This window comes from Labeo rohita, chromosome 25, assembly GCF_022985175.1.
Source record: "Labeo rohita strain BAU-BD-2019 chromosome 25, IGBB_LRoh.1.0, whole genome shotgun sequence".
NCBI classification, from domain to species: Eukaryota; Metazoa; Chordata; class Actinopteri; order Cypriniformes; family Cyprinidae; genus Labeo; species Labeo rohita.
Genome location: NC_066893.1, coordinates 335,276 through 352,295, shown reverse-complemented (window position 1 = coordinate 352,295; position 17,020 = coordinate 335,276). Strand labels below are relative to the sequence as shown.

The 17,020-nt window shown below is 38.6% G+C and overlaps 3 protein-coding genes and 1 pseudogene across 3 annotated transcripts; all 4 read right to left on the bottom strand.

The window, feature by feature from the left end:
• Positions 1–4,708: 4,708 nt before the first annotated feature.
• On the bottom strand, positions 4,709–5,078 carry LOC127156623 (histone H4). The gene has a single exon (XM_051099576.1). It carries the CDS (start codon positions 5,059–5,061, stop codon positions 4,750–4,752), a length of 312 nt encoding a protein of 103 aa, XP_050955533.1. The 5' UTR covers positions 5,062–5,078; the 3' UTR covers positions 4,709–4,749.
• Positions 5,079–8,494: 3,416 nt separating this feature from the next.
• LOC127156596 (histone H3) lies at positions 8,495–8,929 on the bottom strand. The gene has a single exon (XM_051099548.1). It carries the CDS (start codon positions 8,919–8,921, stop codon positions 8,511–8,513), a length of 411 nt encoding a protein of 136 aa, XP_050955505.1. The 5' UTR covers positions 8,922–8,929; the 3' UTR covers positions 8,495–8,510.
• A 545-nt stretch (positions 8,930–9,474) lies between these two features.
• LOC127156178 (histone H2A, sperm-like) lies at positions 9,475–9,970 on the bottom strand. The gene has a single exon (XM_051098913.1). The coding sequence runs from the start codon at positions 9,968–9,970 to the stop codon at positions 9,500–9,502; it is 471 nt and encodes a 156-aa protein (XP_050954870.1). The 3' UTR covers positions 9,475–9,499.
• A 351-nt stretch (positions 9,971–10,321) lies between these two features.
• LOC127156584 (histone H1-like) lies at positions 10,322–10,973 on the bottom strand (annotated as a pseudogene).
• Positions 10,974–17,020: the final 6,047 nt, after the last annotated feature.

Sequence of the window (17,020 nt, the reverse complement as noted above, 5' to 3'; positions counted from 1 at the left end):
TATTTTTACAGATTAATTAAATACCACTGCATGGATTTTTATCATTATAGGGTAGATTTGTACATACACTGACAACACACATTAATGTTCAAACATGAAAAAGTGAACTTAGCATCCGATGACCCCTTTAATAGGTTTTAAACCTTCTTTTAAATGTGATGACCATACAAAAAATAGGTGGTTTCAGAATTTGTTGTGGGTGCATGGGATGGCCTGGATGAGTGTGAGATTTTGTCCCAGTCCTGCCCTGTTCTACATGGTGGTTGTTCAGCCATGATACATTCATTAGCTAACAAAATTTTAAATGTAAATTATTTTGTATTAATGTGTCAATATGACTTGAGGTCCATTTACCAGACACTAAAACAGGCAGTAGTAATGGGTACTTTTTACTTAAGTACATGTCAGAACTCATACTTCTTTATTTTAACTTGAGTAAAAAAGTATAGTCAGTACTTCTACTTTATCAGAGTATTTTTAAACATGAGTATCTGTACTTCTACTTCAGTAAAGGATGTGTGTACTTTTGCCATCTTTGAAGAGTAAGAGTAAACACTGCCACCATAAAAAAGCAATGTGTCAAGAATACATTACAGAACACATTGTACATTTAAAGACAGCAACATCCAGAATTTGTTTTTGCTAATTTATTAACTTATTGCTTAAAACAACAGAAAACAAAACAAAAAAAATCTGACAATGTGGTAAAAAAAAAACACTTCATTACACATAATAATAATAATAATAATAATTATTATTATTATTATTATTATTATTATTTTGACACATTTTTTCAGAAAACCAGACATAAATATTGGAAGTAATTTTACTTCTTAAATAAACATACCTTGATTTAACAATCACAAAAAATACAATACATAAAATAAATACAATGGCACATCATACATAGAATTTAAAAAAAAAAAAAAAAAAAAAAACAGGTCAATGATCACATATTTGGTTTGCCTTAAGTCATACTTTATATGTAGTTTTAAAAATACTAAATGTTGCACACTCTAAAATAAACAGGTATTGAATAAGATTCTAAGAAAACACAAGACTATCCACTCTTTTATTTATAAAATGCCTCTATTAATTTACAAATAGCTTACGGTGTTAGGACTTATAAAATAGCTATATTAATTTCTCTAGATCCACCCGTGATATCAGACTGATGACAACAGTTCATCTGGTAGTAGTGGAGCAGTGCCAAAACTAACTCAAAGAAAGCTAGATTTGAGGCTGCCAGTGTCCAAAAAGAGGAAAAGAGAAATCAGACAAAATTGCAGAATTTGTTGCGCTTTACATTTGGCCGGTGAACATTGGGGAAGGTGAAGGTTTTACAGAATTAATGTGCACACTTGAACAAGGATACACCATTCCAAAAAGAGAGATCGTTATGCATGTGCTGGATGCGAAATACATGTCCATACGGGCAGAGGTTTTCAGGTTAATAAACCATTGCAAAGCAGTCAGTCTCACTACATATATTTGGACCTCATTGCAAATGGAGGCATATCTGACAGTTATGGCCTACTTTATTACTATAGACTGACGCTGGAACATTTTGTGTTAGAAACAAAGAAAATGGATTAAAGTCATACAGCAGAACACATTTCACAAACACTGAAAGAGGTAATTTCTGACTGGGACATTCCAGTTACTATGATTGCATGCACCAATCAGCTGGCCCAGGACCCATCATGGGGAACTGTAAAAGGAGTTTAGAAAACTGTGCTGATAGAGTGTGTGTGCTAAGCGGAAGCATGCTATTTGATCAAACTGCCAAGTAAACAGCTATGCTGCATTCATAACTCATGCATTAATACATGTGGAAAAGCGGCTAAAGAGCATAAACTTGTGCAAGATGTTGCCACTCGATGAATTCCACTGTTCTGATGCTTAAAAAAGGTTACACTTGGTTGTGTGTGAAGACGACAACGCTGTTACTAAAACCCTCAAGACTACACTGACCAATGAGATTGATAGACGATGGGAGCTTTAAAGTCCCCCTGTAGTCAAAATCCTTAAAATCTTTTATCATATTAATCAGTCATATCAATCAACTCTACCCTCTTGCCTCATTTACTAGGCGGATCTATGAATATACAAATTAGCCATGCCCCCACGCAGTAACACCAGCCAGAGCCCCCTGATCCACTAAATGTACTGTAGTACAGCAAACGCGATATAATGGCGAAACAGGGATAATGACTGATAAAGCTATGTTTTTACTAGCGGACAACTACAATGAATACTGTAACATTTGTTACAGTTACTTACTTGGTGATGCTGTGCCCTCAAAATGCCTAGTTTGTGATTCCAGTTCACGCCTGTGAGCATACGCAAGTAAAGTACAGACGGCAATGCGGGATAGGTGCGTCTGACTCCGGGCTACTTTTACACTGTTGCCGCAGATTATTTTTCAAGTTAGCATTATTATTTTTTTTAAGTTGTGCTCTATGGAATGCTCTATTTAATATTTGGTTTTGTGTTGATAATCCTATTGGTATATTTTGCATGCCAATGATAGGAATCTATTTAAATTTAAGTATGATTCCATCCATGCTAACGTATTAGTAGAAAAATGATTAAATTATTTTTCTCAAAAATGTCCCATCCATTTGTCCTAGCATGTTGTTAGCATGATTAGCAAGTTACTAGAATGATTGACAAGTTAGTTTGAATGAGTTTAAATGGACTGGAAATAGTACACAGAAGGGAAGCTTGATTAAGTCTTGGGAATTTTCTTTGAATTTTGACAGTTGGAGTTTGAATAGTCTTGGCTCATTTGAACATTCTGTCAATGTTTCACATTTAGAAAAGTTATAGCAACAAACTTCAGAACAGTCTGAAGATCTGGGCTGAGTTTAGAGTTTGTAGTGTTAAAGCTCTATAGGACGAGTTAGAGTTGATCCCTTTAGTTTTAGAAGAAGAAGAAGTTTAAATAGCATTTCAGTAAGTTTGCTCATTCAGTGCTTTGTATACAGGTTTGTGCTTGAGTGTGTGAGTGTTTCCATTGGGAATGTTGTTTAGGCTCACCCTTTCATTTATGTGTATGTATGATCTGCATTGTGTTGGATTTATTAAGGAAAGGATTTATTAAGGAAAGGAAAAGGAAAAGGACATGACGTGAGGCCAAGTATGGTGACCCATACTCGGAATTTGTGCTCTGCACAAGGCTCACCCTTTCATTTATGTGTATGTATGATCTGCATTGTGTTGGATTTATTAAGGAAAGGAAAAGGACGTGATATGAGGCCAAGTATGGTGACTCATACTCGGAATTTGTGCTCTGCATTTAACCCATCAAAGTGCACACACACAGTAGTGAGTAGTGAACAAACACGCACACACACACACAACCTTCTGATTGCGTTTCATAGACTAAACCCATAGACAAGCGGAAGGAGGGCCAATCACAGGTGGTAAAAAGATAACCCCACCCACCGCTCCATGTTTGGAGGACATCAGCTGATATGACTCGGTTACCTTTGTTTATGTTTCCGCTCTTTTTAAGTGTAAAAAGAGGTCTCAAATAGCGTACAGGATTGTGTAATTTTAAAACCCCTGGACTTGTTGAGAGAATTGGAGAAAGGAGAGCAATAATTTCACAATGTAGTACCTTTGCCACCTGATTGTTCTGTCTTTACTCTAAGTCACTTTAAAGAAAATATTACACAAATGAATGAAAATGTGATGTATGATAAACAAGGTTGGGGAGTAGCTAGTTACATGTAACAGAATTATGTAATTTAATTACAAAATAAACGTAACTAATCTGGTCAATTTACTGAGAAAAAATGTGTAATTATATCACAGTTACAGTGAAAATGTTGACGATTACAAAGGGGGTTACATCTGAATACTTTAGCACACATACAGACATGACTGATTTCTTTCCCAAATTGCACTAAGTGCTGTAAAATATGAGACACTAATGTTTCAGGAGTTTAGGACAGAATAGAGCACACACTTATTTGATAACTTTTATTTTCTATTCAAATGTGTGTATATGCTTTATTTATTTATTTATTTATTTATTTAAGATTAACTTATTTTTTCCAAAGCATTGTTAAATGCCAGTGTTTCCTGTCATAACAAGTATGCAAAATTAAGAATTCCAAAACAGTAACATAAGAAAACAGCTATAAACTCATTCATATGATTTTAAATCTGTATTTAACCTCAGAATGATCTCAAAGTAAATAGAAGTGCTAAAGTCTGATTTTGCGGTGGCTGTGCTTTAAAATGTTATAATTCTAAATCAAGTGATGAAGGCTTTTAAAAGTCCAACATTAATCCATGTTGAGTACTACCGTAAGGTTAACCCTGCCTGCTTTAAAAAATAAATAAATAAAACTGTTAATAACTTAACACATTAGAAACTATAGAAAGTAATCAAATGTAATCAGTTACTTTTATAAAGTTACACTAGCCTACTTAATAGCATTTAAATAGAATAACTTGTAATATAACCCATTACATTTCTAAAGTCATCTTTCTGACATTGTATTCAGGCCTATTAAAAAGCAGACCTAACCTCAGAAAAAGGAAGAAAAAACTAGCATTACTTAAAACGTTGAAAAGGATTTCTTCACAAACGTTTTAATTGTTTTTTTTTTTTTTAATAAGAATTTAAAGTACGTAATAGCAATACAACTTCGACTCCTTTTATGACAGTGTGGTGGCTCTTAAAAGAGCCGTTGGGTTTGTTCGTTTTTTTTTTTGTTCTCGGATTTAAAACGTTTAACCTCCGAACCCGTAGAGGGTGCGTCCCTGGCGTTTCAGCGCATACACGACGTCCATGGCGGTAACGGTCTTTCTCTTTGCGTGCTCAGTGTAAGTTACAGCATCACGGATAACGTTCTCTAGAAACACCTTCAACACACCGCGGGTCTCCTCGTAGATCAGACCAGAGATACGCTTGACACCACCGCGGCGAGCGAGACGACGGATGGCGGGTTTGGTGATTCCCTGGATATTATCGCGCAAAACTTTCCGGTGACGCTTAGCTCCTCCTTTCCCGAGTCCCTTACCTCCTTTGCCTCTTCCAGACATGTCTACAATGCTCTTCGTAAACGACGAAAACGAATGGGTGGTAAGTGCACCAGAAAGGCTTTTTACATGTAGTTACAGGACCTAACTGAAACCAATACCGCGTCACATGGCGCGCAACCCTCCCCCGCTAGTTACTACTTGAAATAATGCGGTTTAACCCCAAACCTCCATCTAACAGCGTCTGTCCTGTGTTTGGTATTAAAATAAATGTTTTAGGGTTAATTTGACAAAGAATATTTATAAGATCTTATCTACATAGTATTTACATGTATGCATTTGGCAGACTTTCATCATTATCATCGTGGTTGTTTAGAGCCGCGCTTCATCGTTTGAGCTGCAAGAACGCGCACCAAAGTAAACCCAGAGCTACAGATATTCATATCAAACAATAAATCAGTGCTTCTCAATTCCCCCATGAATAAAGTGCTATTATAACAAAATAACCTCTACTTACACATTAAACATAGCAAGAGACATTTATTACGCAGTTAAGTAGTTTAGACATTTATACTTGTTAACATTAATATAATTGCACGTAACTTAACTATACACACGTGTATGTTGTAAGTACGGTCTTTTTTTTTTTTTTTTGTCATTGCGAAACAGAATGTGATAAACACCTGTTATATTTTGTCTCTGCGTGTATATTTTATGTAGAAACGGGGAACTACAGTCGATAAAAATATTTTTTTCAAAATCAGACAAAATTCCGTGGAAGACACAGTATACTCAGCCTCATACTCGGAATCATAGCGAAGATTTTCTCTTTCTTTACGATTTTGGTGGCTCTTAAAAGAGCCTTTGGGGTTTAATGCTGGTGATGCTGCGACACATTTAAGCGCGCTCTCCACGAATGCGGCGAGCCAGCTGAATATCTTTGGGCATGATGGTCACTCTCTTGGCGTGGATGGCGCACAAGTTGGTATCTTCAAACAGACCAACCAAAGGATTCACACTGGCCTTTGTTGCTAATAAACTGGATGTATTTTAATAGAGATCCGTCTTGAAATCTTTTTGCATTTCACGGACCAGGCGCTGGAATCTTTTTCCTGCGGATCAGAAAACACCAGTTAAATTATGATAACGGCGGATCTCTAAATTAGCCAAGTCCCGGGCCTATAACGGTGAGGTTTCTCTGACACCACCAGTAGCTGGAGCGCTCTTTTTATTTTAGAAATACATTTGGTAGCGAATAAGTTTTAATTTTGGCTTTGCCACCGGTGGATTTACAACACAAAATCAAAATTAGTTCTTGCCATCTTTCTGCGGATCTTCTTTTCCTATCTTCAGAAAATGCTGCTCTACGTTGCGTGCTTACTTTTAAAGCATCACACGGTCACGAGTTTATGGTGTCGTGAAAGAGCAGAGGCTTGTGATTGGCTGATTTGTGACGTTTGCGTATGACTACTAACCAATGACTGTGCAGCTTCTGCTTTCAAACGGGGCTGTTTGTTTCCCGCACAAAATGCTTTGTTTGTTTTTTCATTACTTTATGCATCAAACACACAGTTTTATTCAGCTGAAGTTTTATAAACGTCGCATTTGCCAAATAAACCAGCCTTTAGTTAGTCTGACTTATTGTCGCTAGATTTAGCTCAAAATAAAGATTAAATTAAATTAACTAGTCTCATTTGGTAAACTTGTTTTATGAAACACCCCCAATGTTTCATAGAAGTGTTACATTTATTAGTTTCTCAAACATTTCTTTCATAGTTTAAATGGTTCTGTAAAACAATTTCGAACTCGATAGTTGTAATTTATTTGGTTGACTCCTGGTTTCTTTACAGTATGTACTATGTCAAATGTAAATATATAAATGAAAGGCACTCTCTGATAGACAAAATAGGTGGCTCTTAAAAGAGCCTTTGAATTTTAGAATCAGACTTGAACCGGTTTATTTGGTTTTGGCGGGTTTCTCGGTCTTCTTAGGCAGCAGCACTGCCTGGATGTTGGGCAGCACACCGCCCTGAGCGATAGTCACTCCACCCAGAAGTTTGTTCAGCTCCTTTTCAAATGATGCACCGCCAGCTGCAGATTAATTTATGACAAGTGTGCACCTTGTTGTCTACATCATAACAGGAGTTCTGACCTTTGTCACCAAAAGTCTTTTTATGTTGCCTTTTCCCCTATCATGTTTTAGAAATTATCATAAAAAATAGATCACTTGAAAATTTAAAACCTCAAAATTCATCCAATTCATTCATCCAAAATTGCATTAGAATATTTCAGAATCATATTAGAAAACGTATTGTTTCATAAACAATTAAGTCCGGATAGTGCAATTTCACATTTATATTTAAAAATGGGGGTGACATTTAAAGGGTTAAACTTTTACTTTTGTAAACATGTGCAAAATCTATGAAGAGTAATGCCATTTATTTCTTTTAAACTTTGCGTGCCAGCTGCCCATTGGTTAACAGCCTTTAAGATTTAATCTTACATCTAAAAGTGACAAGACCATAAAGAGACATTAGAAAATGTAGTTATTAATATTTTCAGTCTTATTAGGAGACAAACAATACAAATTAGTGGCACCTATTTTTGATGTTGTTTTTTAGGATACGTGGCCCCTTTTTATAAATTGAATGAAAACTGAATGGTTGTTTGGCAATGTGCGTTACAATGTTTTACCTACATTTTAAAACATTTTATTCTCCAATAATTTACAGTAAACATTTGTTGTAGGATTCTATGAAACAATAATGTAATCTCTATTTATAAATGCTTTACTCTACCATATCATATCTGATGAACAAATTTCTTGGGCTTGTAAATCAAATGGACTTATAGCACTGTGATAAAAAAAAAAAAAAAAAAAAAATGCTGATAAACCTGTTGTACACAATCAGCTTCATGTCTTCTGCCCTCTTATTGACAATGCTTTTTAAAAATCAAATAAAATATTTTTACTGTGAAATGTTTCATGAGTTTTATCATGTAAATGTAATAACTTTTATATTGTTATATTGTAATAATTCCAGAACAACACATAGTGGGCTGAAACACGTTGGGTTTTCTTAATTATTATCCATTTATAATTTTTAATGTTAAATTGTTCATTCATTCATGTTAAAAAGTAATTGTCAAATTAACAGGTTTTTGAGGAATCTGATACTGAAAAATTATAAACTAATATATATATATATATATATATATATATATATATATATATATATATATATATATATATATACATATATATATATATATACACACACACACATACACACACACACATACATAATACATACACACAGCAGCAGCATTCCAGCATTTCACTTGTATTAAAAACATGTCAGGAACTAAAAAGAACAGACAAAAACGTATATACGGACGTGTGCTTGCACCCACACGTATATGTGATGAAAATATATAAGAAATTGCACTTTGTTAAACTTATTTAGGTGGCTCTGAAAAGAGCCTTTGAGGTTTAAGTATAAGTCGTGGGTTTAAGCGCGCTCTCCACGAATACGGCGGGCCAGCTGAATATCTTTAGGCATGATGGTCACTCTCTTGGCGTGGATGGCGCACAAGTTGGTGTCCTCAAACAGACCGACCAGATAAGCCTCGCTGGCCTCCTGCAGGGCCATGACAGCGGAGCTCTGGAAGCGCAGATCCGTCTTGAAATCCTGAGCAATTTCCCGAACAAGACGCTGGAAGGGCAGCTTACGAATCAGCAGCTCGGTGGATTTCTGGTAGCGACGGATCTCTCGCAGAGCCACGGTACCCGGCCTGTAACGATGGGGTTTCTTGACGCCGCCGGTGGCTGGAGCGCTCTTACGGGCAGCTTTGGTAGCGAGCTGCTTCCTCGGGGCTTTGCCACCGGTGGATTTACGAGCGGTCTGCTTAGTTCGTGCCATTCTCTCGAATTCTCTTCAATACAGAATAAATATTTTTCACGAGCAGCAACGTTTTAAACTTTCCTACGCATTGGGCGGTGCGTCAGCAGAGGCATTTGATTGGCTACTGTGTTTTCCTCGGAGCTTGAGGTGGCCAACGGTAGTGCGTTTCCTGCTGAAAAGTGGTTTATTCACGGTCCTGTTGATCTAAAAACGTAGTGTTTCTGTCTACCTTCGTTTTCTTAGAATCGAGGCTTATGGAAGCCTTCGAATGTATTGAGAACTCTTTGAATAATGATATATTACAGGACCTAGGCCCACCATACATCCCTACGTATCATATATATATATATATATATATATATACACACACACACACACATACATACATACATACACACACACACACGTGTGTTTTTGTTTTGGTGTATGCACTACGGATGAAACTAATAATTGAATATAAGTTTAACAGTACAAACAAATATTATTACAACGAAGTTGCTTAATACAGTAAATCATTCAATGCGCCTTTTTAAAGAGAGAGTGGGTGGCTCTGAAAAGAGCCTTTGGGAGTTACACATAACCGACAAGCAGTTAGTTTATTTGGTCTTAGCGGGCTTGTCGGTCTTCTTAGGCAGCAACACAGCCTGGATGTTGGGCAGCACACCGCCCTGAGCGATGGTCACTCCGCCCAGGAGTTTGTTCAGCTCTTCATCGTTGCGCACCGCCAGCTGCAGGTGACGGGGGATGATACGGGTCTTCTTGTTGTCCCTTGCGGCGTTTCCAGCCAACTCCAAGATCTCAGCGGTGAGATACTCGAGCACAGCAGCCAGATAAACGGGGGCACCAGCACCAACGCGCTCGGCATAATTGCCTTTGCGGAGGAGCCTGTGAACACGGCCGACGGGAAACTGCAGTCCTGCCCTGGATGAGCGAGTCTTAGCCTTCGGCCAGCCATCCATTGGTTTAGAGCCTTGTGAGATTTTAAACCAATCACTGATCTTCCCTCCAACACCCACCGCCAAAGCCACACCTCCGCAGCTGGCATTCGTGGTTGTGCTGCATTTCATGCTGAAGTACACCGCATGACACAGAAAACACTGGGAGACTTTATAATGAATGATGAGCGTATGTTAAGTTAATAAATAAACAAACAAATAAAAGCAGTAACATTGTTTGTAACCTACTTCAATTTAGATCAACGATCCATTAACGCTGTTCCTATGAATAAACCTATATGGGCTTCTGGCTTTTGTGAACTCAGTCAACATGTAAAAACATTGGGAGTAGATAAACTCACATACAGTCTCACCAATTTACTTCCGCTAGGACTCGCACTGCAGTTCTTTCTTTTGCTCATTTTTTAGAGTTATATGGTGGCTCTGAAAAGAGCCGTTTTGGGGAATGAAACAAACTGTTTTTTATTTCTTCTTGGGAGCTGCCTTTTTAGGTTTGGCAGCTTTAGGCTTCGCCACCTTGGGTTTGGCAGTCTTTGCCTTTTTCGGGCTCTTTGCTGCTTTCTTCGGCGCTGCTGGCTTCTTTGCCTTTTTGGGGCTCTTCGTCGCCTTCTTAGCGGCTGCAGCGGCGGGTTTCTTGGCCTTTTTGGGCGATTTCTTCGCAGCGGGCTTCTTCGCCGCTGCGCTCTTGGGCTTCTTGGCAGCAGCAGGTTTCTTGGCCGCGGGCTTCTTCGCTTTAGGAGCCGCTTTCTTGGCCGGTTTCTTCTTGATCTCGCTTTGCTTCTTGTTGAGCTTGAAGGAGCCAGAAGCGCCGGTCCCTTTGACTTGCGCCAAAGTGCCTTTAGTCACCAGGCTCTTGATGGCGAGCTTGACGCGAGAGTTGTTCTTCTCCACGTCGTAGCCGCCGGCAGCGAAGAGCTTTCTTCAGGGCGGCGAGAGACACGCCACTTCTCTCCTTGGACGCGGACACGGCTTTGACGATCAGCTCACCAACAGGACCTGCTTTCTTGGGCTTGGCAGCAGACTTCTTCTTGGGTGCTTTGGCCGGCGGGGCGGCAGCAGCCGGGGCTGGAGCGGTTTCTGCCATTTTTCCTAACGGATCTGCAGTCTTTCAAACGCTGAGTTCAACGATGATGAGTGTCGCTCTTGCAGCGCCGCGCTCTTAAACAACACATGAGAACCTTATAGACTCAACTCGCTCGCTCGGCGTCTGCGCGCCTCCGCGAGTCCCTGGCGCTTGTGTTTTCTTCTCCTACATTTAAGGGCAAAACTCGAGTGTTAAAACAGTTTGAGGCAGTAAAAACAAAGCGAACACCAAGCAGAGGTTCTTGGCTTTCTTTGGAGACTAAAACACGCGGCGAGGAAATATTTCTTTTGACCCGATCGGCTTCAACTCAAGGCGAATATCAGCTATGGAACAAAGCCGCGTGTAAATCTTAAGCTTTGTTTACGTGGGAAAGTTGACACAAGATTAAAATCGCCCTCTGTGTATTTCAGAAATAGTCTGAAAATCAATTTAAGCAAATGAGCATCAGTGAAGGGCGTGTGCAGTGTTTAGTACAGTTGTTGTTTTGGGCAACTTGAAGCACAAGCATCCGGAGGCTTCCAGTTTGTTTGTGACTCATGTTCTTTCTTTCTTTCTTTCTTTCTTTCTTTCTTTCTTTCTTTCTTTCTTTCTTTCTTTCTTTCTTTCTTTCTTTCTTTCTTTCTTCATAGTTATAGCTTTATGTATGTACAGACAAAATGCACATAGACAAACTGTGCCTTGGGCCAAGAAGGTCACCATCAGGCCTCATATATCCACTAACACTTATGTATGCTTAACATTTCTGATTATGATTATGAACCTTTTAGGGTTTCTAGCAACATTAATTATTATATGACAGTGTATTATGCATGCTCTTGTGTTTTTCTTTTTGTTGTTGTTTTTTTCTCTAGTGATGCACTTGTAGCTCATTCTTGAAGGGAAAAGATATTGCCTATGTTTTATCTATTGGTGTATTTGCAGGAGTTGTTCAGGAATATGACATGTGATCGTACCAAAAGTACAGTTTGCAGGAGAATCAGCATTCCCATATTAAGAATTTTTTTTTTTTTTTTCATTTCATTTTTATGACCATTTTTGTCAAGGTGATGATTGTGTCAGAGGTCACCGATCAAAATGTGTATTTTTTGTATGTATTCATTTATTTATTTATTTTTATTAAAAACACTTGAAAATTACAAATCCTGTCCTTGTCCTCAGCCAAATTGCTGTATCATTCACATCAGTTGATTAAAAACATAAAAGTATACATACTGTTTTACAACTGTCCTGTCCTGTCACCTTTACCTAAAACTCAACATTAAATGTCTGCAATATGCCTTTAAGGGTACGACTCAGGGGACGTGACATAATTTGACGAGGTGAAGCTAACAGTGATCAAGGGTGAGTTCTGTCATTGAATTGTATGATTTTAATCTTGTTTTTGTATGTTGTATGTTTTGTATGTTGTTTTTGTATGGAGGACGAGCTAAAGGGTCAGGCCCTGTCACTGTAAAACGTCCCAGAAAATAATGAAAATGTTTGAAATCCAAAACATGTCAAACGAGGATACAGAAATTCCTTGATTGCATGTTAATGGTTTTTATGCTAGCATGCTAGCAGGCTGAGTAATGGCAGTTAAAAATGGCAGACCATCAGGCCCCGTCACGTCTCCGTGTGACAGGGCCTGACGGTCCTGTGATACGGCCTTACAAATGAATGGGGCTGTTCTTTTTTATTACCTTTATTGCATATAATATGTATTTAACGTATGCCATAGTAAAACATTATTTGAATAAATAGACATTGCACTGTAAATTCAAAGCTTTTTATGGTCATCCACCAATTTTAATTTTGTATGTAGCACTGCTTTTGGGGTTGCACTTTGTGTAATAATTATATTTTAATACATATAGATATAATTGTCATTTATATTAACTTTGAGTAATGATGACTGTAATTATTCCAATTCGTACAGGTTGCAGTTAGATGACCCCATTTAGTGCAGCTGAGAGTTGGGTCCTAGGGTCCATCATCTCCCAGGACCTGAAGTGGGACACTCACATCGACTCCATTGCAAAAAAAGGCCCAACAAAGGTTGTACTTCCTTCAACAGCTGAGGAAGTTCAACCTGCCACAGGAACAGTTCTACTCAGTCGTCATCGAGTCTGTGCACATCAGTAACTGTCCGGTTTGGCTCAGCTACAAAATCAGACACCAGAAGATTACAGAGTACGGTTCGGACTGCAGAGAGGATTATTGGTGCTCCCCTGCGCTGGCCCAAAAAAGGTTGAGAACCACTGCTTTACTTTGTGCAAGTCAGTTAAATGTCTGTTGATTGCATTTAAATGAAATATGTTTTATATTGAAATCAAATGAGATTCATTTATTGAATTAAAAAGATCTTTGGACTATATCGGTTGTCGGTTATATTCTAATGAATTAGGTCCTTACTCTTGTGTCCTTGGCTGAAATTTACCATAGTCTAATATTACATTAACATTAAAATTATAATAGTAATTTAAAATAGGAATGCTTATCAAAACTTAAAGAACACAAAACACAACTTTTTCTGCATCAAGTCAGGCCCTGTCACAGCAACCTCAGTCCCGTCACACAGGAAATTATGATATAAAAATGTACTATTTGAGAAAATATATCTGAAAAATTAATCTCTTTAACTGTGTTGATGAAGGTGGGGGCATCTATCCACTACTATGCTTTTACAAAAAAATCTTGTATGCAAAGGTAGTTTGTCTGTGACAGGGCCTGACATTTTAGGGGTGAAATGCGTATAAAAATGTATTTTATTCAGTCATAAAAACATGCCGAGATGGCACAATATGTGTTTCTCATATTTTAACATGTCCTCCATATGACTCAACATTCAGATTTAAGAATAAGATATTTTTCCCCACAAGATCTTTTAACTAGAAATGTATGTTTCTGGTAGAATGTCCCAGCTGTTTTAGCTTATTATTTAGAGTATAATGTCATTAAAGAAATCATTTCATTTGTCCATATTAATAATGATAAAATTACTGAAATAAATTACTAAAGGTATAGTTCACCCACCCAAAAATGACAATTGTGTCATCATTTACTCACCCTCATGGTCCAAAAGAGTACATATATATAAATATATATATATATATATCTAGAGAGAGAGAGAGAGAGAGAGAGAGAGAGAGAGAGAGAGAGATGGCTGACAACCCAAGGACTACACCTCAGACTCTACAGGCCTCAGTTAACATGTTAACCGATAAAGTTCATGACAATACCATTAGAAAAATATAGGACAAAAATTGCATGTTTGGCAGAAGAAAGCCTCTTCTATCAAAAAAAAACAAGAAACATTGCACCACAGTTTAGGTCTACTGTCAGGAACCCACTCCTGAACGTCAGTCTACTTGCCACCAGAGGTCGCTGTGACATTCGCATTACACTGACTGTTACACTACACCCCGGACTACATTCCCCATCAGCCATTGTGGCCATCACCTGCGTCCAATCAGAGACACTATTTAAACCCCGGTCTTCCTGTCACGTATTGCCGAGTATTGGATTGCATTTAGCACTTGTGTGTGTTAGCAACTCTTACGGAGCCAATTAGCCAGTTCATTCGTGTTCTTTAGTCTAGTCTAGTCTAGTCTAGCCTTGTCTTGTCCCTAGTCAACCGAGTCTTCATCCTTCGCATCCTTATATCATCTTGTCTGCTTCGCTGCCTGCCTATCGGAACTCTTGCCTGTCTGGATTATTCTATTGTCTCGCCCTTCGGAAAACGTTCGCCGTGGATTGACCCTCGCCTGTGTCACGGATTACTCTTTGTCTTGCTGTCTATATACCTGTTTGCCACTGTCTGACCCTGCCTGCCTTGACCATGTCTTTGTCTCGTCCTTTAAAGAAAAGTCTGCAATTGGATCCGCCCGTTTGACGCTTCATTGCTCTGTAGCGTCTGGACCACTCAGACATACATTAATTGTTACATTTAACAAAGTCTTTAAACCCAACAAGCCAGCTATATGCTGGAGCTCTGGAGACAACCCCCCCAAAGCAACTAACACCCCAAAAGGGCTCAGTTGCCAGGACAACAATCTGATAAGAAGTTTTATTGCCCAGAGGAATGCACATTTGCCCATAGGAAAGACACAATGCCTATAGAAATAGACTCTTTCCTATTCATTCACAGACAAACCTTTCTTTGACCTTCCTATCACACATAGCCCAGGTCATTGTGTACAGTATTACTGCATTGTATTTTAATTTTGACTAGTCGTATAACCCACCTATGCCATGTTTGGTCTCTTTGAATTCGTATTTTGATGATCTAAAAGATGGTGTAAATTAGATGTTGATACCTATGCAACATATTAGTGTTTTAAGAAACCTTACTAGTTTTGCATTAACACCCAATCGAATTGCATATGCAAAATACCATGCTCACGGACAAAGAGCCGTAAACTTTCCCTCCAAAGGCGAAAGTTACCATTGGTTCATGGACCTCCTGAAGGCACAGAGAGTTTAAAGGCATCGACCGATCTCTCTTTTCTCTCTTCACTCGTGTGCAACATTTTCCGATTGCTGCCCGTGTGGAGAAACCCACGGGGAGCCGGAGCCGGCACAGGGCGTGCCCGGTAGGCCCGACAGGCCCAACATACAGAGCTGTGGCTCTCGACCAGGCCAGACAGTTCCACTTAACCCTGGAATTCATCTTCATGACTCGCCTTAGTCAGTCAGTGGTTCTTGGAGAATGAGCTGAGCTAGAACTCTTCAGGACTTCGCTAAGCATGTGCCAGGCCTTGCAGCCTTGTCTTTCCATTCCACAAAGATCACAGGACTTCAGCTGGGTCCCTCTCAGCTCTTGGTTCTTCTTCACTTTTCACATGTGAAGAAACTCCCAGTCACCATCGAGTCAGGACATCTTTGGAATTCATCACTCTTTAGACCCGGAAGAACGTGATTGCAATTCCAAACCCACCACTGCTCCAAACCATCAAGACTTTCAGAGACTGCATTTGGACACTTGTTCGACGACCAAGGCAATGCAAGTATCGTACATTTAACTAAACAAAACAGAGGTTTAGTATAAGCTGTAGACAGCACTGATGGTTTTGCTCAGGTGGTTAACTGACTCTTTTCATAGCTTCATTTCCCTCTTTCTAACTGCTTCTCACTGACCATTCCCCCATGTATGAGTGATTTCATGTTTGTTTGTTTAGATTAGTTATGTGTTAGTCCTACGTTAATAAACTCTTGTGCACAGATTACATGGGTTTTGATTCTGATTCTGCCTTGCAAATTAATGTCCCTTTACGATTCCGATTCGGGCTACATGCTCTAATGCAACGGTACTTTAAAAAAGTTATTGTCCGTGGCCAAGAAAATATAATTTCTTAGAGTTGATATAAAGATTATACTGAATGTTCGCTGGGCGAACAGATTAGTTGATGGAAAATTGATTCTGCTACAGTTACTACTGGCAGCTGATATAAATAATTGTGATTAATCCTAATTAATTGTAATTATTTATATACATTTCCCTTTGAGCTAAATCGCGACAAGGTCTATAATTGCTTTTCTTATACTTGTACTGTTGTATGTTTACATTATGTTTGACTAGTATGTAGCACCGTGGTCCTGCGAGACACGACATCTCGTTCCACTATATGTCCACACATGTAGCAGAAATACAATAAAGCTTGACTTGACTTGACTTGATCTATATTTATAGATTCTATAAAGACAGCCTTCATGCTTTCAATGTAGAACTAGCCACAGCAAGACAGTTCTTCTCAAACCTTATAAACAGTAACCTAAACAACACGCGCACTCTTTTTGCTGCTGTTGAGAGACTAACAACCCCCCCCAAGTCAGATTCCCAGTGAAATGCTCTCCGACAGCAAATGCATGAGTTTGCTTCCTTCTTTTCCGAGAAGATTAATAATATCAGAAAGGTGATTAGCACATCCTCAAGTTATGCAGAGGTCACACAGATTCGACTGCAATTTCAAAAAGAAGTCACTATGTCTGTTTTTGAAGCAATTGATAGCAAAACTTTGGAAGAAATAGTACAGCACCTTAAATCCTCAACCTGCAACCTTGACACACTTCCCACATCCTTTTTCAAAAGTGTGTTTAAC